General features: G+C 35.7%; 1 protein-coding gene across 28 annotated transcripts in view; it reads left to right on the top strand.

Annotated features, from left to right (window-relative positions):
* Synj1 (synaptojanin 1) overlaps positions 1-21,358 on the top strand; it is an 83,395-nt gene extending 62,037 nt beyond the window's left edge. For 4 of the 28 annotated variants that reach the window (XM_048803583.1, XM_048803574.1, XM_048803576.1 and 1 more), the window contains 10 exons: positions 3,170-3,332; positions 5,616-5,825; positions 6,454-6,597; positions 7,335-7,373; positions 8,483-8,530; positions 9,738-9,776; positions 9,910-9,980; positions 11,347-11,455; positions 11,708-11,925; positions 18,384-21,358. In XM_048803583.1, the coding sequence (XP_048659540.1) occupies positions 3,170-3,332; positions 5,616-5,825; positions 6,454-6,597; positions 7,335-7,373; positions 8,483-8,530; positions 9,738-9,776; positions 9,910-9,980; positions 11,347-11,455; positions 11,708-11,925; positions 18,384-19,175 (1,833 nt within the window). In that variant the 3' untranslated portion in view covers positions 19,176-21,358. Of the gene's footprint in view, positions 1-3,169; positions 3,333-5,615; positions 5,826-6,453; positions 6,598-7,334; positions 7,374-8,482; positions 8,531-9,737; positions 9,777-9,909; positions 9,981-11,346; positions 11,456-11,707; positions 11,926-15,946; positions 15,974-18,383 lie in introns of those variants that run through there. The other 24 variants (XM_048803596.1, XM_048803587.1, XM_048803584.1 and 21 more) reach the window with 15 other exon arrangements.
* The last annotated feature ends 2,150 nt before the right edge of the window (positions 21,359-23,508 follow it).

Genomic DNA, 23,508 nt, shown 5'->3' with positions numbered 1-23,508 from the left:
TATTGATTTTAAGCCATTCTGGAATTAATTGTCTGATGACTCTACTTTTAGGCCTGCAGCAAGATTATCTTTAATGTATTTTCAGTTAATGAGGTAAAAGACCTTGTGGTATGCTTAAGAGATTATTTCATTTTTTAAATTTAGACTAATTATCTGATTAGGTTAGGGTTACTTTAGTCCCTCCCTAAAGATTTTTTAATTTGTTATTTTTAGATATACATGATAGTATAATGTATTTTGACATACATACATTGGAGTACATTTTATTCTAATTAGGATCCCATTCTTTTGGTTGAACATAATGTGGAGTTATGCTCTTGTGTTCATAGGAACATAGGAAAGTTATGTCTGATTCATTCTACTGTCTTTCCTATTCCCATCCTCCCTTTCCTTTATTCTTCCCCTCTGTCTGATCTAATGAACTTTTGTTCTTCCCTTTCCCACCCTTATTGTGTGTTAGCATCTGCTTATCAGAGAGAACATTTGGCCTTTGGTTTTTTGGAATTGGCTTATTTCACTTAGTATGATAGTCTCCATCCATTTACCATTAAATGCCATAATTTCATTCTTCTAGAGATAACTGAATGATATTCCATTGTGTGTGATATATATATATATCTCACATTTTCTTTAGTCATTCATCTGTTGAAGGGTACGTAGGTTTGTTCCATAGCTATTATGAATTGAGCTGCTCTAAACACTGATGTGGCTGTGTCACTATAGTATGCTGCTTTGAATGAAGTCTTTGGGGGCATATACAGAGGAGAGGGATAATGGGTCAAATGGTTCCTTTCCTAAGGATAAATTCTTAAGTGTATATTTGCTAAGTCAAAGAATATAGACATATTAAGTTTTAATACTCATTTCCAAACTTTCCTTCAGAAAAGTTTTATCCAGTTACACTGTACACAGGTTTATCTCTATCTTACATCCTAATTAATACTAGATCTTTTAATTTTTTACTTTGAAAATCTGAAAGACACAGAATTGTATATCATCTGGTTTTAAGACTGTGGTTGCTAGAAATTGAGTGTTTTTTTGTCTTTTAGTTACTTCAAGGCTTGTTTGTGGTGCTGGGGATGGACTGCAGGGCCTCAAGCTTGCTGAACAGTGCTCTACCTCGAGTCATATCCTCAGCACCAGCCCATTTTCCACTGGCCTGTTCCTCTTTTGAAGCTCCTTTTATGTTAAAGATATTAATTTCTTGTTAAGTATGCTGCAAATATTTTTTCCTAATTTGTCTTGTAACTTTATTGTGTTTTAACTATATAAAAATGACTGATTTTTAAACTTAATTCTAGCTTTGGTCTCTTAAAAAACCTCTTCTTTATCCCCTGATGATATAAATATTAAAGAGCAACTCTAGATTTGACATTCCTTTGACAGCTCTCATTTCCTCTTGGAGTGTTTCTTTTGTCTTTCCTTGATAATCTAATTTTCCTTGTTTTGTTTTTTTCCCCTTCTTTTCCATTCCATCACTCACTCTCAAGTCTAGATGAAATCTATAAATTCGGAAATTTTAAAAGATTTCCAAAAATCTGCAGAAGTTATATTTGTGGAAAGTATATGATTGATCCTTTTGAAGGTTATTCATTTCCAGACTTCCTGTCTGTTTCCTTTATTAATACCATTATTTCAACCCTAAATTTTTCAGGATCAATAAAAGTTATTCCATTTCAGAGGAGATTCTGGGAAAGGTATACAGTATACATGGGACGAATCAGGAAGACCTTCTTGAGCATTTTCTTTTGTGTCATCTTAATTCCTTCCCTTTTATTTGGCTCTGATCTCTACCAAGTGGATATTCCTAAGGAATTGTATCTTAAATGACCATTATGTACTAGGGATGTAAGAATGCTTTTTAGACTTCTTTGGTGAATATAAAAGAATTTTATTGGGGCTCGGATTGTGGCTCAGAGGTAGAGTGCTTACCTAGCATGCACAAGGCCCTGGGTTTGAATCTTCATCACCACATTAAAAAAATAAAATAAAGATATGTACCCACCTATAAGTAAAAAATAATTTTAAAAAAGAATTTTATTGATTTTAACAAGTAATAAATGACCTGTAAAGCATGTGGCTAATTTATGAAATTGAATTGATTTTAATACTTGGACTAATAATCAAGTGATAGATTATTAATTCTATGTACTCTGACTTCAAAACTTAATGTGGATGCCAAATTACTATTAAATACAGCTTTGCCATTCAGATTACCAACTTTTCAACCTTTGTGTCTTCAAGGAATTCTAATATCAATAACACATTCAGCCAGGGAAGCTCTGCACCCACAAAGATGCCAACTTTTAGCACAGCATATTGATCAGAGGCACACAGTTCATTTGCAAATACCAAAAGAATTTCCATCTTGTTCATGTCAAAAAACTTCAAACAAAAGAATTTGGAACTGTGTGTGATATAACTTACGTAGAAAGCAAGTTTGTTACACTTAATATGGGTTTTAAGTGAGAATTTCTTTTTTGTGCACAATCTGACAATTCTTGACCAACTAGTCTTAAAGCCGTTGGAAAGTTTTTTAAAGTATTTTAAAAAAATTTCAATATGACATGGCACAACTTGATTATAACATGTTGTTGGTTTAATTAAATCATATTTTAGTCTAAAAACCACTCAAATTTATAGCAAAGGCAGAGTGCCAGTTTTGCAGATGACTGTTGTTCTGTTTTTAGAATGATTAATTTTTGTGGAAGATTTAAAATGATGTTCAGTTCTCACAATATTCTAAATGCTAACACTGTATAGGTTAAAGATACTCTAACATGTCTTCTATATATTTTTTTTCATGTAGCAACAGTTATTTCTGTTATTTATTATTTTATTTTAATCTGATGATCAAAATAAAATACAAAATTGGGTAACAAAGTAGTCAGGGAATTTACAGCTGGCCAAGAAGAGGTACTGACTGTGGTAAAGGAAACTTGAATCTTTGTGCAGCCTAGAAAAGAAGACCTTTATATATAGCATCACAAGCCTTAAGGGGAGAATTGGGAATAGCCTTCAAACTAGTTACAAAGTGGAAGAATTATGTTGAATTGAGTCTAATTAAATTAATCATTTATACCATTGCGTAGTATGACTAAGGCAGCCTCTTTCTTCCAAAATAATAGTTTTCATATTACTGAATTTTATATCTTTTTTATTCAACTAGTTATTGAGCCGGACAATAAACATTACTTTAAAAAGTCCAGACTGGATAAAAAATTTGGAAGAAGAAATGAGTTTAGAGAAAATTAGTGTCACATTGCCTTCATCAACAAGCTCTACCCTGCTTGGTGAAGATGCGGAGGTTGCAGCAGATTTTGATATGGAAGGTTAGTTTTTTTGTTGAATAGGTTTACTTCTGCAGTGCTGGGAAGTTTCTTTCCCATCAGTAAAGTCTTAATGCCAAGTTTATCTTTCTCTTCCTCCTTGGGATACACATAGGAGTATTAATTAGGATTTATGTGCCAGGTACGTGCCAGGTGCTGGAAATCCAATGACTTTGGCCCTTGCTGTCCTAGAATTCATTGCTTCACAGGCAGTTATAATAAAGTGGCATCAAAGTGATAATGAATGGTACTATATTAGCTCATAATAAAATTGCCTGGCCTGGATTTGAGGAGTTGGGTGAGGTTTCACAGAGGAATTGAAATTTAAAAATCTGAAGACTGAGGGGGGAATTGTATTAAAGAGTATAGATTAGAATGACTTAGGGAGAAAGCATGTGTATAGGCCTGAGAGGGAGAATGAAGATCTAAATTCATTATACAAGAGTGTTTCTGAGGGAGAAAAAAAATGCAGCAGGAGGAACAATTGTGGGGTGGAAAATGAATTTCATTCTGAATATGTGGGATTTGAAATGTCTGTGGGTTCGGGAGTTCCAGAGATCAGCTCTTGAAAATGTGGGTTTGGTGCTCAGGAGAAAGCTCTGGACTCAAAAGGTAGCTCTAATGGCCAATAAAGACACGGTTATTTAATACTCTGGCTTAGTACTAGGGTTATGTAGAGACAAGAGAAAGAATTGAATATGGAAAAATAGTCCTGAGATAGAATATGAACATACAGTTCAAAGAAAGGCAGAGGCTGCCCAGTAAAGGGAAATGAGAAGAAACAACTAAAAATGTCAGGGACTCAGGAGAATTTTGTAGTTTAAAAATCGAGGAAAGAAAATATAACAAGGAAGGAGTAGTTCGTGGTATCTTGGAGACAGAGAGATGAGTAGAAATAAGGATAGAATCTTGACCTTCTGATTAAATAACAGGGAAGAAAGCTGTCAGTGACCTTCGTAGGAGTAATTTCAGTGGTTGTTGGAGCCAGATGGAAGAAACTGTCATGGGTGGAAGGTGAAGAAGTGGAGGGGGTGTAGAAGCTCTTTAAGGAAACCTGGCTAAAAGTGGTAGATAAGAGGACAAGTGCTTCATGGAGACGCAGAGGTAGTTTTGTTTGTTTTTTTAACTAGAAGAGGCGTTAGTGTGCTTCATACTAATGGAAGAGAGCTGTTAGAAGAGAAAGGACTGATGAAGAAGGGCAGGACAGAATAACAGCAAGATCACTAAGCAAATGGGGTTATTAGGATCCCATTCTTTCCATCCACAAATATCTGAGTGCTGAGCATGGAATTAGACTCCAGCCTGCAGGCAGGTTGTGTGTGTGTGGAGGGAGGCGGGGGTCCCATCTTAGGACTGTGAAATGTAAGTTTTGAAGTTATCTATCTGCAGGAGTGGAACAGTCCACAATTTCAGAAGAGTCAGGAAGCTTCAAGATAGTTTCTGAGAGGGGTGAGGGGAAAAGTCAACTAGGAAATCATGCAGTTTCCAGGCAGCTTTGAGAGCCCATAAGAGACTGAAAACCATAAATTTAATACATTGTCCACAAGTCACACAGAAAGATGGTAGGACTCAATTTGCCATCTTGCTGCCTTCTTAGTCCTTGACAAACACGTTTAAGAGACCAGAAGGGCGGAGGTTGGAGATAACTGCAACAAGTGAGGTAGAATGTTAAATAAATCTCTGATAGCATAGCTTCAAAAGAAAATAGGACATATTTTTAGAGGTAGAAAATTAATGTTCTGGAATTGGAATTAGGTTATAAGGGGCACCCTGACCCCACTTTCCAGCCCTGAGGTAAGTAGAGATGAGGACACCTCAGGGGAGACTGATATTCATCTAAAGCAAAGAGGGTCTGTATTGTGGGGATCGTGAGGGAGGAGACTTCTGGGCAAGGGTGTGTGGCTGCCTGCCCAAGATCTTATTTCCTATAGAACCAGACCTGAGCTGGGCAGGGAAGCAGGGCAGCTCCGTAGAGACAGTAGACAGGCGTGGAGGGAGAGCAGTCCACTTCTGAGTCTGCACCAAGGGAATGGCAGAAGCCCATTTGGTCACTCCAGCTTGAAGTAGTGGTGCTCTGAGGTAACAGGTGTCTTTACATTTTCTGTAAGAGCATTTGTACTATTTCTAATTTTTTTACATATATATCTTTCAAACATGCCTATGTGCTTAGTCCATGTGTTTTGGCAAACTCCTAATGTTAAGGACTTTCATTTGTGTATTTAAATCACATAAAACATCTTTGAATAATTTGAAATGGTCCTCTCTCTAACACCTCTCTTTCCTTAGGTGATGTTGATGACTATAGTGCTGAAGTAGAGGAGCTTCTTCCTCAACATCTCCAGCCATCTTCAAGTTCTGGCCTTGGCACTTCCCCAAGCTCTTCACCCAGGACTAGTCCCTGCCAGTCACCCACAATATCAGAGGGTCCTGTACCTTCCCTTCCCATCAGACCAAGCCGAGCACCATCCAGAACTCCTGGGCCTCCTAGTTCACAGAGTGTGTATTTTACTTGAACATTTTGTATAGACTTTCTCTAACCAGTGTGTTTGATTTTAGAGAGCCTATTGCCTAACTCTTGTGCCTATATGATGAGTACCTGCATACAAAAGAGGAAAATTTGCAGATGATAAATTTTCAATGAAAAGGAAACTCATTGTCATTGATGCCACAAGATGAAAATTTTCTTAATTCTTTTTCTATGGGGTTAGCATTGTCTGTGTCTTACAGTTGATGATTTTCTATTGTTCTGATAAGAATCCATAACTGTTTGGGCCTTTCATTCTTTTTCTCTACTGGCCAACAGACTTCCCATGACTTAACTAATACTTTGTACTTCTTAATAGGGTCACTTAATAAATCAGCTTTTAACACCTGGGCCTAGATAAGAAGTCAATATTATAGAATTAGTATCATTGTGGCTGTGGTACCAAAGGGAAGTTTAATGGTAGACCTGAGTGCTTTTTTTTTTAAATTCATACTGAAAATGGGTATCATTTCTCTATGTTCATATATAAATTTTTTAAGTTAGCAAAATAGGACATTTTAATATATATTTATGAAGTACATTCCTTTCTGCCATAGCCCACTTGTCACCTGATCTTCTTACCTACTGTACTTTCTTCAGGTTCTCCTGTTGACACTCAGCCTGCAACCCAATCACAGCAGAAGGATTCTTCTCAGACTTTAGAGCCCAAGCGGCCACCCCCTCCTCGCCCAGTTGCTCCTCCCACACGTCCTGCCCCTCCACAGAGACCACCTCCACCTTCAGGTAACTAACCACTTTATTTTCATTTCTGCTAAAATTTGAAATTTTACTCCACTTTATTTTAAAATGTTCTGCATCTTTTCATATCTCAGGCTTCTAGTTTTATTGTTTTTCATCATTGTTGTTACTGCTACAGCTTTTCTCAAAAGAACATGGTAGGTGCGTCAAAACAAGTAAAACATTTTTTACCAAGTAAATTCCTCCAGCATGTTTTCAGAACTGCCTTCTTACTAGTGTTCAAAATGTATTTGTTTTGGTTTTGCTAAGTTGATGTAGTCAGACATAAAAATTGTTCGTAAGTAAAACTAGCTTTAGTTTTTAAAAAATCCTCATTTCTGGCTTTATAAATTCATTAAAATTGACTAATTTCTATAAGTTGCATGGTTATAACTAAAGAGCATGCATATTATTTAATAATAAAGTTTTATGTATTTGTTTAAATGTTCCTTTTTTCCCACATTTTTATTGGACATTATAGTTGTACATAATGATGGGATTTGTTGTTATATATTTGTCTTGCATACAATATAACAATATAATTTGGCCAGTATATGCAGTTACAGTGTTGTTACTCTAATTCTTATGAATATGTGCACTGAACAAAAGCTTTTTAATAGTATCTAGATAACTATGTATAATTCCTGACACTTGACATCATGAATACTCTAGCTAATCTTGACATGTCAATTCTTTGTTTAATGTCATTTCCTTTCTGCTGCATATTTCTTACGAACTATAAGGGGCTAGGAGTCCTGCACCTGCTAGAAAAGAATTTGGAGGTAACCATTTACAATTGTTATCATGTATGCATCTTGGTTCATTAATGTTTTAGAGTTTGATCCCTATTATTGAGAGATATTTTAGATTTGTTTGATAACAGTCAAGGTGAATACATTAATACCCCCCAATTAAAAATGGCTCCAAACTTCTATTCTTTTAAGTTAGCTGTGCATGGTGGTGCATGCCTGTTATCCTTGCAGTTCAGGAGATTGAGGCAGGAAAGTCAAAAGTTAGAGACCAGCCTCAGCAGATTAGCAAGGCCTTAAGCAACTTCTTGAGACCCTGTCTCAAAATAAAAATATAAAAAAAGGATTAGGGATGTGGCTCAGTGGTAAAGCACCTCTGGGTTCAATCCCCTGTACCCAAAACATAAATAAGTTAAAACTTTATTTCAGATTCCCCCCGCATCCCTCCCTCCCTTTTTTTTTTTTTTTTTTGGTGTTACTGGAGACTGATCTCAGGGGCACTCAACCACTGAGTCATATCCCCAGTCCTATTTTGTATTTTATTTAGAGACAGGGTCTCACCGAGTTACCTCGCCATTGCTTAAGCTGGCTTTGAACTTGTGTTCCTCCTGACTCAGTCTCCCTGGCCTCTGGGATTACAAGAGCACGACACTGCACCTGGCTTTTTTTCCCCTTTGTTATTGTGAAATATTACAGCTTATATTAGTGATTTAACTCTGGATATAAAAAATGAGATAATTCAAAAAAAGGCTTTCAATAAACATATTGTTTGATTCCCTAAAGCAGATAATCTCAGATATAAAAAAGAAAGTTGTTACCCCACTTTTATTGTTAGAGTTTAGGGGTTTTGTTTTGTGTTTGCAGTGCTGAAGATAAAACACAGTACCTTGTGCATGCTAGGCAAGTACTCCTCCACTGAGCCTTATTCCTTGATTTGAAGAAAGGGAGAATTGAGTTTTGGGCTCAGCATCATTATTTTCACTTTGGGGGCCAGGGATGTAGCTTAGTGGCAGAGTGCTTACCTAGCTGTGTAAGATTTAAAGTAATAAAAGAGCCTTTGTGCAAAACTAATTGTGTACCTGCCTTTCATTTTGTGCTGTGGGCCCTGAACAATATATAGTTTTTGTTCTTTCTTTGAAAAGGTATTGGAGCCCCTCCCAGTCCTGGGGTAGCTAGGAGAGAGATGGAAGGTAACAAGACTTTTGCATTATAGAAATGGTTCTCTCATTTTATTTCTAAATGTCAGCCCTCCAGTGTTTAAAGGCACATGAATCTTTTCTTAGTCCAATTGTAAACTTCCATTCTCCCTCCTTATGTATACCTTGTACTTCTTTGCTTTTCATTCTGTGTTGTGTGTATGTTTCTAATAGCTATCTTCTTAATTTCCCCAAGATTTATATATTATTTATGCTCTTGTTTAATTATTTCATGTATATTTAGGTTGTGAAATTAACCACTTAAAAGAATGCCTTCAAAAATATTTTTTGGAATATGCCAAATGCTCAGTAACATTCTTCACTAATCCAAAGTTTTAAAAATTAGTAAATATAATTAAACCCATTAATTAAGGTCCAAGAATATAGTATTTTGTGGATGGTTTCAGAAAACATGTATTTCTATGTACATTGGTACTGAGCAAGATTTGTTTAAAATATTATTAAGATTAGAGACCTTTTGTTAAGATTAGTTATTAAAGGTCTGATATGTTTTATGTAACAATTACACTTGAATTGCTTTTCAAAAAGGAAAATAAATCTAAGAGGCTGCTTGCTAACCCCTCTACTCCTTTTGTCCCCATGAGTAATTTTCATTTCGTCCTTTAACTTTCTAGTAAGTTTAAACCACATTTTAACACCATCTTCTACAGGCAGATATTTGGTAATATGACACTTATATGCCTGCCTTCTGTCTCATACAATTTAGCTGTGAATCCAGAAGTTCTCATCATAACTTTATGTACAGTAATACAACATGAAGCCCCATGAGGAACCACTTGTGTAACTTGAAAAAGACAGCCCTGCCTACTGCTCAGGAGCCATTTGTCTGCCAAGCTCTGAGGAGAGGCAGTTTCAATGGCCACTGCTTGTGACCATTCATGCAGCTACCCTGTGTTCTCAAGGTTCACGAACAGAGAGCTCTGTGAGGACTATTGCCTTAAAGTGAACCGGCGAGTGAAGCTTCAGACAGCTACTCTTGTCTCTTATAAAGTTCTCTCTTATTAATTTTTCTCTTTTGGAGTATTTCATTTAGGACCAGTAATACCCACATCCTTGACCAAAGCTAAGTACTTTGTTAAGTACTCTCTGCTGGTAATGAAGTAGAACAACCAATTGATATTATACAATATTATTTTATTATTTATTTATGACTAATTTTTTTTTCCTTCCTGCTTCAAAGCACCCAAAAGTCCTGGAACAACACGGAAAGATAATATAGGTAAAAACACTTAAATATAGTTACTTACTCTTAAAACTGGACCATGAAATAGACACTTGGAATATAAGTACATGGTTTCTAGTTCTTTTTGTTATTTTTACACTTAAATATATGATGCCCGTCTTTGTTCTAGGACGGAATCAGCCTCCGCCTCAAGCAGGACTTGCAGGCCCAGGACCTGCTGGATATGGTGCAGCCAGACCGGTAGGTAACACCTAGCCTCAGAGCCAGAGGATCTCAGTTTTGAATCCCAATTTGCTGCTATTCAGTTTTCTTACCTTGGAGAAATCATGTGACTCTTCAAGGCCTCAGTTTCCTTAACTCTTAAAGTAAGGAAATTGATGATCTCCAAGGTAGCTTCCAACTCTTAACATTGTTTCCACGTTTTTTGAAATAAACAAACTTTATTACTTGGATAAAAGTGATATACTTAACTATTTTATCATATTAAATATCTTCATCTTTAAGTGTATGAGAAGGTGATATTTTGGTCAGCTATTTATCATGTTATCTAAGTAATTAATGCCTACATAGACCATCCTTCAATAAGAAGGATTTTAGTTAGCAGGAAAAAAATATGACCGAATTGGGTACTAAAACTGTTCTGAAAAACAAGTAGTTTTCAAGGTTATTTCCCTCCTTTATGAATCTACGGCATTCTGTATTTTTAGCATGTGTTCTGTTTTACACATAATTTGCCCATTATTTATCCAAATGAAAATTTCCTTTGGTCTATAACAAGCAATCAAAAAGCAAGAGAAATAGGAACAGAAACCAATAATCAATAACTTTGGCCCGTGTAGTAGAGTGATCCCTATTTGATGAGTGGAGAACCTAGAGCTATCACGATACCTAGAAATGAAGGTTGTGGGAACCTAGGGAACTACTTCACATGAATATAGAATTTTTTGCCTTTTCTGTTGTAGCTATCTATTTGACAATCTGAAGGTGATTTTCTCTATGCAATATTACTCTCTGAATTAAAATGCCTGTAGAATATACCTAAAGATATCTATTACACACTATATTTCAAAAAGGAAAAATTGCCATGCACTGACTCTACTACCACACTTCCACAGAACTTTTAAAATTTTATTTAATACTGTAAGAATTGGGAAGGAAAGTCAGAATTTTTGTGGAGTTGAAAGTTCATATTAACTTGCTTAAAATAAGTATTGTGGGCTTAGAGCCCTCAGCAAACATGAAAATAGAAAAATATATTTTCCACCATTGTATCTTCTAATGTATTTAATGTGGATTATTGAGTTAGTTGGTAAAGAGTTTTACTTCTGTGTTAAAAAAAATCTCAGGGTGAAGTTTTCTGAAGTCTCTAGTAGCTCAGGTATATATCTCTCTATCTCCTCATATACATTAGCATTGTCTCAGTCTCTTCCATGAAGATTTTAAAATTTATTAACGTATGTGACGATAAGTAGAGAATAATTAAAATGACAAGACAGAGATTAATACCAGAAAGGAGAACAAATGAGATGAAAAAGCAGACATTTTCACAAAAATCTTACCTGTTGAAAATAAATAAATGTCTTAAGTGTTATATTTCCCACTGCAGACAATTCCTCCACGTGCTGGAGTTATAAGTGCCCCACAGAGCCATGCTCGGGCATCTGCTGGAAGACTGACCCCTGAAAGCCAAAGCAAGCCACTGGACACATCGAAAGGTAGATACTATATCAGAAATCCCAGTTTTGTACCTTTTCCTTTCACTTTTTTTCTTTCCCCTTCTGTTACCTGCCACGTTCCACAACTTACTCAAATAGGGATATACTTTCTTCTTCATGCCAATAGAAATGAGCTATTTGTTGGGGCAAGAGGGAATAACAACTGGAATGTCCTCCTAACTTTTCACCAAAGAAAGACAAACCATGGTTTTCTAGAACAGAGCTAACTTCTGACAATCATTGGTGTTTCAGGCTCAGCTCTCCTTCCAGAACCACTGAAGCCTCAGGCTGCTTTTCCTCCACAGCCTTCTCTGCCTGCACCTGCTCAAAAGTTGCAAGAGCCTCTTGTCCCCTTGGCAGCACCTATGCCTCAGTCTGGCCCCCAGCCAAATTTGGAAACCCCACCACAACCCCCACCACGGAGCAGGTCTTCCCATAGCTTGCCTTCAGAATCTTCTCCACAGCTGCAAGTAAGTCTCATTATTAAACAAATTATTATCTTTGGTGTATACACTTAGAACACAGTTATTCTAATCATTAACTTTTTTTAAGAATTACATAAGAGTTTTCATTTTTGCCATTTGGTATTAGCATCCTGTGTTAATGACTTTACCAAATAAATGTCATTTGACATCTCAGATTAGTCACATAACAAATGTATGTTCTGGTTATTTGGGGATTTTAAAGTTATTTTTCAGACACTGCTTAGATTAAAAATTCTCAGAGCATTCCTAAACCAGGTTCTTTGGGGCATTTCCAAGTAGTTTCTCATGTTAATGTTAAAACTTCATGACTTTTAAAAATGCATAATTTACTTTCAATAGTTAATAAATTGGGATGAACAAGAACATTTTTATTTTTCTCATTGCTCACAATCATAAATTACTTTGGGCTTTCACTTCCTGAAGAGAGATTGGCCATTAACATGGTGGATAATTTCCAATACAGGGAAAATAATTTCTAGTTCCTTTTGATGTAAGCAGTAATTCTTTTCTGCATTGTAGCTGTCACTGGGGTTCATAAGGTATTTCAGTTAGTCATATTAGATCAGTTTAGATGGTTTGTGCTTGTTAAAAACCATCAAAATAATAAATCATCTCATTGGTGTCTCTCAGAAAACAGTGCCATTGCCTTAGTGGGTTAAAAATCCTATGATCAGAGAGATTCTTTGTTCTCTCACATTGGAGAGACTTCTGGTGGATATATACAAAATTATTTTATATAAATATAATCAAATAAATTGAACTTTTAATTTTCTTATTTGTTATACACATATAAATAAAATTGTTAAAATGAAATTTAACAGGTGCATATTTTATGGTTTTTTTTTTTTTGTCATATATAAATTCTTAACTTGAAAAATGTCATCGAGGCCAAGGAAATGTATAAAGTTTTAAAAATCTGCTTCCAAACTTTGGAAAGACCCCAAATACAAAAAAATTGCAGTGTCCCTTAAGCATATTGATATATAGTAGTTTGCATTTATTTTTATACAATATGAATATACCCAGTTAGTTGCCAGAAGCTAATGGCTTCTTGTATTTTTACATGGTGAAAAAAAGATACTAAAGTAAAGACTCAAAACAATCTGGATATCATTAGCAGTTGGCAGTCACATTTATAAAAGGATACATATATACTAGAGAAAAATATTTTAAAAATTAAAATAAGCTACCTCCACATTTTTTTTAACTTCAGAAAATTGAGGATACTGAAGATATTTAATAATGGTAGAAACCCTTCAAAGAATATATATCCACTTATTTTCCCTCTGTCACTCTCTTCTAATGAACACAACTTTTTTTCTCACTCCCTTGTAATGTATACTATTGTATTTTAAAATGTAATTGGAGGGCAAATCAAGCTAGCCACTGTTTTAGGGCCTCTAGCCTAAAATAGAGTACACTCTTACTGTTTTAGGGCCTCTAGCCTAAAATAGAGTACAAGTGCACATTAATTCCTAACACTATGTAATGTGAAGACAGATGCAGTACTGTGCAGAGAAACTTCAAAAGTCAAACTGTCCAGGAAGATTGCAATTCATCTGTGGCACACAGGAGTGCAGTAGGAACGTACCAATAACCACCAAGCACCATTTTTCCACTGTTTTGATTTCTGGTTTTCATCGAAACTAGTATGGTGATTTAATTTGATGACTGACAGCCCATGGTTTGTATGTGGCTTGGTAGATTTTGTTCTCAAAATTTGTTATAGTCAGTTCATCAAAAATGACAAACATGATTATTACAGATTCTAAAGTTTCTTTTGCCTGAGTCATTGATATTAAATTCCTCTGAACACTATATACACAGAAACATATTTCCTTTTTTGAGGGTTGGAGGTTTTATTATGTGTAGACTATCTTTGTGAAGGATCACAAAGTGGTTGCGGTTTCCTCAGGGAATGTATAGTTTGGGGGTTCAAAAGGAGGGGTGGGTGTGGCTTTTTACCTTTCTAGTTTTTAGCCATAGGAATAATACCATTCAGAAAATAATACACATTTAAAAAATTCTCTGAAGTAGCTATAACTTGAAAAATATGCAAGATTTTTCAATATTGGCAAGGGTGAGATATTTATAAGAAATGTGGCATTTTGGCAATGGTATGAGAGTTTTAGAATGAACATTTAGTAATTTTTTAAGTATTTATTAATCTTGCTCTCAGTCAATAATGAATTTAAAACAAACACATACTTGACCCAACCTTTACTAAAATGTTTGTTGACTCTCTAATTTTTCTCTGATATACTTTTTCGCTAATTTAATATATATATATAAAATATGTAGAATTTTTCTCTAATATAGAAAAGCTTCTCTTACCCTAAACAAATATATAATATAATATAATATAATATGATATAATATAATATGTCATATGCCCTTTACACAGCATAAAAATGCCTCATGTATGTTACTGACTTCCTGTACTCAGTCATCCGATAATGAGCTAAGAGCCAGAAATAAGGAAATCCAATAGTAAGTGATAGTTGACAGTGAGGGAAGAAATAAAGTAGAAAATCTCTGCCCTGTATATCTTAATGTAATCCTGTTTCTACTCTTTTATCAGTGCCAGAGCCGATATACATGACTCCAAGATCATCAGGGCAGTGGTAAAGAGGAGACTGTAAAGTATGTAATAGATTTAAGGATGGTGTCTCCATATTGTCAAGATTAGTTTTGCTGTTTAAAAATAAGATAATCTTCTGACAGGTGCAGTGGCACATGCCTGTAATCCCAGTGACTTGGGAGTCTGAGGCAGGAGGATTACAAGTTCGAGACCAGCCTCAGCAACTTAGCAAGGCCATAGCAACTCAGCAAGACCCTATCTCAGAATAAAAAGGGCTGGAGATGTAGCTGATAAAAAGCACCCCAAGATTAAATCCCCAGCACCAAAAAAATATAAAGTAAGATGAAAATAAGATAATCTTTTTATGTATAGGGGAAGATTCACCCCAAGTTTCTCAAGAGTACTAGATTTTAAAAATACTCCTAAATTATAGAAACATTATGATTTAATTTTAAGCAACAAAAATAAGATAGTTATTACTTCTTATGCCTTAAAATTAATAAATTATGAAATGAATTAGTGATGGTATCACCCCTCAAGACATTTTAGAAACATAGAATAAACCTGGATCCTGACCTACTTTTTTTAAATGACTGCTAATTTTCAGTGGTATAGTGCTTTTGCAAAGTTGCATCTCTAATAATGATAATTATGACACCCATAGATTATCCTAAGGCTATATCCTGGTCTTCTTATGCTGTTGTAAAAAGTACTGTAGATGGACTGACTGGTTTAAACAACAGGAATTTATTGCTCACAGTCCTGGAGGTTGGAAGTTCAAGATCATGGTGTCATCATGGTGGGATTGTGGTGAGGGTTTTCTTCTTGGCTTACTGACAGTTACCTTCTTTTGTGTGCTTACATGGTCTTTCCTTAAACTATGTGCCTGAAGAAGAGGGGTGGGGGGAATGGACACGTGCACAGTCTCTTTGGTGTCCTCTTGGCACAAGGTCACTCACTATTCCATCAAAGGAGCTCCAACCTCATGACCTGGACTAACCCTTATTACTTTCCAAAGGCCCTACCTCCAAATGCCATCACAAGGTGGAGGGGAAGGTGGGGGAGGTTAGAGCTTTAGCATACAAATTTTGGGGGTGGTGATAGTAAACATTCAGTCCATAACAGGCTGTTTAAAATATTTTAGAGCTCTGAAAAGCTTTGTAGAATTAAAAAAAAAAAGAAAAAACTGGTTAGTAATCAACTTAAGACAAAGTTAAAGTTTGGGTCATAATTCAACAAAATCACAAAAGGAATTAGAATTTTCTTTTGAACTTATGCTATAACCTGCAAATATTAATGCTCTTGAATTCTGTATGTAACATGAAACTATAAAGTATTTTGAAGACTGATTTGTTAGGGTTGCTGGTTGGTCTCAAATTGTCCTCCTAACTCTTTCCTTTGATGTCTGTGTTCCCTTTCTCAAAGCAGGAGCAACCATCAGGGTAACAGGTATCTGACTATTTATCAATCTTACATGTGCTTTTCATCTGTCTTAGCACATTAGATGTATGAATTTGTTGCTTCATACATCTAAAGTTTCACCCATTTTTAAAACTACCTGTCCACGTTAATGAATTCTATTATCATACCATAAACCTGTCTTTTCTTTTTCTTAGTATTTTGGATTTTTAGGAACCATTTTAGATATTCTTGCTAATGCTTTATCATTTTTTGCTTCTTTTTTATGAAAATTAACAAAACTAAACAGTGTAATTTCAAGAAAGTAAACTTTAGGTATATGAAAGCCTATTTGGCAAAATCACACTCATTGTTTTAACAATGACATAATTATGTAAACACGAAATTCAATTTTTTCCCTTAGCTTTCTTTTGGGAAGTATTTTTAATAGTTCTAGTAACAAAATCAGTTTCAGTAAGGAAGAATTGGTGATTTAGAAATATAAAAGTTAACATTATAATAAGACTAATTAAAGATCCTTCCAACACCTTTCTCTAGAAATACCACTGGATTTAATGTTGTCATCACAAATCCTGCTTTGATTATAAATTAATCCTATGAATGAATGATGGTGTGGCTCTCATTGTTATTTCAAACTTGATTGGAAAATGAGCTTCTATCAAATTATCTTTAAACTTACTTTAAAATAAAAATTTTCAGTATATGAAAATAAAGAAATGTGTGTGTAGTATTTATTTGGCAGGTGCCTATAGTTGGTTCTAAGCTGTGCAAAGCATGAAGTTCTCCTTTCCTGTAATGTCTACATGGTAGACTGTTTTATCTGCCACAGGACAGTTTGTCCCAGTCCCAATCAAATACTTCCATTTTGTTCTATCTATCACAAACAATCCAGAGATTATTAGTAATATAGAGTTAATGTAATTTTACAATGACTATAACTTTCCTGTCAACTCCATTTTCCTGTATAAGTCTGCTTTTCTCTAATATATGTAGAATACAGTTTAGTGTCTCATAACCCTTTGGTACAAATTTCTTGTCATATTAAGTTTGAAGAAAAATATACTTGTTCATTTAATTATAAACTATGTTCTGGGACCACTGAATAAAGGAGATATTTGAAAGTTATTCACTTAGGGGGTTATCCATACCATTTTCTCTTACGGGTGAACATCTTTCCCTATTATTAAGCACTAAGCTAGTGTTTTTATAATATGCAATTACATTTTATAGGGTCTGCTGCTCTTTCCCCAGTGTATTTCATGAGAAGGTAGTTACTTTGATAGCTTTCTAAATTCCTTTTGACTAGTGCTCCATTTTGTTACATTGCAAGTCTTGAGTGAAATTCTCCCTTCCCTGTATTTTCCAACCTGGGATTTTGTTTTTCTTATCTTTGAATTTGGCATGAGTCAATATATCCAAGTCACTTATCCTAGTTTTATTAATTATATGGGCTTATTTTTGAAAATTAATAATAAAATGCCTGATGAACTAAGTTGCTCCTGAGGCCAGGATGATAGTTGTTTTCCTCATCGGGATAGCTTAATTTGCTCAGAGTCCCATGACTAGGCTCCACTCCAACCTAGCTATTTTGTGAAGAAGGCACAAAGAGATTTAGGGGAAAAGTACAAACTTTGCATGACCATAAAATAATTCTGGCTGGGTGTGGTGGCACATGCCTGCAATCCTAGCACCTTGGGAGACTGAGGCAGGAGGATTGCAAGTTCAAAGCCAGCCTCAGCAACAGCAAGGTGCTAAACAACTCAGTGAGACCCTGTCTCTAAATAAAATACAAAATACGCCTGGGGATGTGGCTCAGTGGCCAGGTGCCCCTGAGTTCAATCCCCAGTACCAAAAAACAAAACTAACATCCTTAAAGTCAAATTTCTATAGTAACAATTTTAAATGAAAATATTTTTAAAAGAACAATGAAACCACATCATCCTTATAGATGGGTGTTGGAAGTTTATTATATAGTTTTATCATAAGTTCTGAATATGGGTTTCTTAAGTTTGTATTAAAATGTGAACTATGTATAAACAAATTTGATAATTCTGTCTCTTACCATTTCAAAAATTACATGAATGAAATAAATTATATCAAATTTCTTTGAGATTTAAATAAATGAATTTAATGAATAAGAGGATTTATTTACAAATAAAGAATAAAGTTTATAAAGAATAAGATTTTAACATATTCCATGCTTGTATAATTATATCCAAATGGATTCTGTCATGTATAACTAAAAAGAGCCAATTAAAAAATAATAGCTTAGCTGTTTCCATCTTTTTAAAACCACCAGAGTAACAAACTACACAGAGTTACTTTTTAATTTCTAAATTTCTATGCTTGCTTCCCCACACATAAAAAGGTAATAATAATTGAAACAGAATAGGTGTTATTAATAAATATAAACTGATTATTCACTGTTCTCTTTCTTTTCCAGGTAAAAACAAATGGAATCTCTGGCATCAAACAAGAACCACCATTAAAGAGTGACCCATTTGAAGATCTTTCATTTAATCTGCTTGCTGTATCAAAGGCTCGGCTCTCTGTTCAAACATCACCTGTCCTAACCCCAGACCCAAAGAGGTTGTTTCAGTTGCCTTCTGCAACACAAAGTAATGTCAGTACTTTGAGTTCTGTAAGTTGCATGCCAACACTGCCTCCAATTCCAGCCCGGAGTAACTCCCAGGAAAACATGCGAAGTTCTCCAAACCCATTTCTTACTAGCTTGACCAGCACAAACCCTTTCACTGACAGGACTGCTGCTCCTGGAAACCCATTTAGAGCCCAATCTCAAGAATCAGAGGCAACTTCATGGCTCTGCAAAGAAAAGCCTATTATGGACAGTCATTTCCCTTCTCTGATGCCTGTTGGTCATAATACAAGCATGCCATCAACCTCACTCGATGGTTTTAAGGACAGTTTTGATCTGCAGGGCCAGTCTGCAGTAAAAACAAGTAACCCAAAAGGATGGGTAACCTTTGAGGAAGAGGAGGACTTTGGTGTGCAGGGGAAGTCAAAGTCAACTTGTCTAGACTTGATGGATAATCAGCCAGGTTCATTTGATGAAGACTGTAAGAAAAGTACAAATGTTTCTTTCTGTGTGTTGCCATCCAGACCTCCACCTCCACCTCCGGGCCCTCTGCTTCCCCCCAGCACCAGCCCTCCCACAGATCCTTTCATATCCTTGGCATCTAAGGTATCTCACATACTGGACTCTACAGAAAGATAATATTATACTATAGAGAAGGGCTTTGTGTTTTTTGCTGTTTTTTTTTTTTGTTTGTTTGTTTTTAGTTTTGGCAGGACAGAACCAAAAAAATTGGGCATTAGTCATTCACTGTGTGCAATAAGAATTTTTAAGTGCACTGATACCCTCTTAAAGTACCACTATTTTATATGTACAAAGTTGGAATATGTGTATATTGGAAATAAGGAAAAATCCTTCTCATTATTAACTGGAGTTTTGATATGTTGAGACAGCAGTAGCCCTAAAAAGTACTTAAAACTACCTTTGAAAATAGTCCTTATTCAGAAATTACTCATCAATCTTCTCTGGAGAATCTAAAAAAGTCCACACAACTTTTACTGGAATCATGTAGCCCTTTCATACTCTTGAAAATTGGTATTCATGAGTATTTACCAAAGACTGCCAAAGTTATATTGAGACAGTTTTGAAAGGCATTTAATAAAAAAAGTGTGTATGTATATATGTATGTGTGTATATACATATACACACACATATATAATCTACATATTAATAAAACTATTAAATTTTAGTATATAACTCAGACCAGATTTTTACCTAAAAGTTCTAACAGAGTCCTTTTTTCTGTATCATTACCAAAAAGATGACTGCAAATTTGGATGTTTCATTAATTTTCTTCCCCAAACTATAATAATCTTACTTCACAACCTAATTTTCTATTATGCCACAACCCGACCCTTCAAATACATACACCCTTATTACTTTCCACATGTTTCTCTCTGGGAGGAGGTTCTTACAGCTGACAGCAGCATGTTTTGTGGTCAATCATGTGGCCAGATACTCTAGCACTCTCCAAAAAGTACCATGGCCTTATATTTAGGGAAGGCATATACCGCGGAGTTCAATGTAAATGTATTCTCTTCTCTCTGCACATTAGGGTATATGTTGCTTATTTCCCTCCACACTTTTCTATTTGCTGCTTTTGCTCTGGAACTTTGCTTTTGGTAGGGAAAGCAGCTGTCCCCCGAGTACTCTGAATTGGGGATATCCCAGTCTATGTTTTCTCCCCCTTAAAAGGCTACACAATACATTTTTTGCTGCTTTTTTAGAGGCTATACCTCAAATTCGCTGTGGATTTTGTCTCCTGCACTGCCAGTATGCAACTAATCTGCTTTTATTGATTTTATGAAGTACACAGAATTTTTACAGAATGTAGTATTTTGATATCATTAAGTGAACCAATCAGAAAACTCCTTGAGCAATAGTTGTTTTGTGGTTTGAGTTAAAATCATCTTTGCCCATTAAGATTTATATTAACATTCTTTTATATAAGGAGTTGCATATGTCCACCTAAATTCCTACGTCCACATTTAATCTTCAAAGATGTGCTTCGGGAGAATACAAAAAAATAGAGTTCATAGCTTAAGAATATTTAAAGTGTAAAAGCACAGCAAACTGCACTGCACTTAAAACATAAATCTATTAGGAAAAATCACTTTTCTAAATGCTCAAATGTTATCAAAATACTTTATTTACAGAAGTGATCCTCTCTGTTAACAGCCAGGATTTGCTGTTAGAAATAACTCTTGTTTTATATTGTGCTTTTGGGGGGTTCTAATCATTTCAGCAGTAGTATCTTTGAAACAGCAGTATTACTATAAGCTGTGTGCTTCAAAATGTGAATGGATTTGTTGAACTGTGGCTTTAAATCTGTGACTGGTGTACATGGTATTTGCTCTCCATTAGCAAAATAATACATTGTTAGGTAAACTTCACTAGTGCCAATTGCAGTTCTGTGAGCAGTGTTTCCTATTGGATATAAACTACTGTCTAAAATATACATATCAGCAGCAGCCCGGCCCTTGTCAGGAAAATTATATTTGGCAAGTTGCTAAAAAATGCACAAAGTTATGAAAGTTAAAGGTATGCTGCAAATAACTAGCCGTTATTCTGTGTATTATTAAATATTTACTGGTTCTGTTCAAAGCAGAGCAGAATTTAGACACTAAGAATCTCTTTGTGAATTCTTTGTTCTCTATAGTAGATTTCTGTTTATATGTATGTAAGAATTTTATTGCTTATGTGGCATACAATATTTATAACTATATACTTTATAGAAGTACCATATTAAAGTCAGTGGTATACAGACATTCTGTATATATCCTGTGAAATGTGCTGTCATATGAAATAAATATACCTGTCTTTACCATGCTGACTACTTTGCTCAAGAGGGAAGAATTTTTCTCAACCATTTTCCATGTACTTTCCATATATGTTTAGTGACATTTGGAGAAAATAGGTTAGCTCCTATTGTTACAGCTGTTGACCGGTGACGAGTCCTTGCTTCCCCAATGTTGAAGAATAACACCAGAGAGCAAGGCAAGGTCAGAGTAGAAATTAGAAGTTTATTAAAGGACAGCAGAAAAGACTTCTCCCGGAGGAAGAAGGGGACCCAAGAGGTGGAATCCCTGGAAGTGCAGTTGTCTCCCCTTTTTACAGTTTTGGTGATGGAATGTAGGGGGAAGGGTTTGGGACACAGGTGGGCCAAACAAGTAATCTGGGCAGGAAGGACTTCATTATCACTTCTTTGGGATGGGCTATCTCCAAATCTGTTGGGGGCTGTTTCCTGGGTTCCATTAACATTTCTTTGGGGTGGACTTTGGCCTAGGGCCTTTCGGGGACTTCATTAACATTCCATGAGTTGTCCAGTGTTTCCGGAATCATTGTCAGCATGGCCTCCATTTTAGATCTTACTCGATATTAGACCCGATTTACCTAACTACACTGACTACCTAACTTTAAATCTGGCTTCACTATTACAAAATGAGGTATTTTAACTCAAGACATTATTTTCATTTATTTCATTTCTCCATATACTGCTTACTCTTAACAAGTAGGAAGACAGATTTTCTGGGTCATTAAGAAACCCTTGCATTTATTCTGTAAACAAGCCTTCGTTCAAAATTTTGTTGGTTTGAAAATAACACATGAATGGATTATTTTTGACCCACAGCAGAAGAAACAACAAAGGAATCAGGACATGAATAGCCAGACAAAAAGACAAGTCCCAAACACAAATTTAGAAACCATGGCTAGCAGTTTTCCATGAGTTTGCCCTTGTGTAGTCTGATTTAATGATATTCAAAAAATATTTGTTTCCTGTGGGAGGCCATCCTCGCATGTGATTTGAGTTACCTCTGGCTGGGTGAGAGGTGCTTAGACACAGCTGTGTCAGAGCTATTCCCCACCCTTCTCCAGGTCTGAGGGCTTGTCCGTGCAGAGGCGTGCCTGGCCACTGCCCGGAAGACCAATTGTCGTCCCTGACCTTGGGATGCTGCCCCCCTAACCTTCATTGGGTGGGATTTTCCCTTGAATTTTTTGTTCCCCAATAAAAGCCCACTCCCTGGCGTGTTCTCTCTCTCGCTAGCCTCTTCAGTAAACCTCGATACCACATTAGGTGGCTGGAGGCGGGAGCTAGGAGAAGCAGTCCTCGAGCTGGTATTAAAGGTAATAAGAGTCTTGTCTCTTTAATTTAAAACTCCCTAGCATTTACTCATGAATGGAACCTTCTTTCATGAAGCCAGCACGGTCGCGTGGCAGAGTTTCCTAAATAGTTTAATTCTGTTCATTCAACTTTAAGTTACAGGTACAAAATAACTGACTTTACAAAAACCTTTAAGATAATCTTAGAATTATATGTAGTTTTAAGAAATAATACAGGGCAAGCCCATGTACCCTTTACCCAGTTTCCCCAAGTGGGAACATCCTGCAAAACTATACTACAATAGTACAACTAATATATTAACATTGATGAGAAGCATATCATCACCATAAGAATCCCTTTTCCCATTCCCCTGTCATCTTATCCCATCACAGTCCTTTTCCCCTGTCCTTAACCTCTGCCAACCACTAATCTATTCTCCATTTCTATAATTTTGTCGCTTCAAGAATGTTGTATAAATGGAGCTAGGGGTATAGCTCAGTGATAAGGCACTTGCCTAGCATGCTTGAGGCCCTGGGTTAAAAATCCAGCCCCACCCAAAAAAGTTATGTAAATAGAATCATGTAACTTTTGAGATTGTGTTTTTTCACTCAGTATATTCCAGAGATTCATCTAGGTTGCATGTATCAATAGTTTGTTCCTTTTGTTGCAGAGTATTATTCTACAATATGGATATACCACAACTCATTTAATCATACACCCATCAAAGGACACCTGGCTTATATCCAGTTTGAGGCTATTAGAAAATGCTATGAACTTAATTTTTAATTTTTCTGAGATAAATCCCAGGAGTACAACTGTTTGGTCATAAGGAGGTGGCATGCTTCAACTGTCTTTTTTTTTTTTTTTTTTTTT

This window comes from Marmota marmota, unplaced genomic scaffold (genome assembly GCF_001458135.2).
Source record: "Marmota marmota marmota unplaced genomic scaffold, marMar, whole genome shotgun sequence".
Lineage (NCBI taxonomy): Eukaryota > Metazoa > Chordata > Mammalia > Rodentia > Sciuridae > Marmota > Marmota marmota.
Note: the sequence above shows the minus strand (reverse complement) of the source record. Positions and strands in the feature narration are given on the sequence as shown.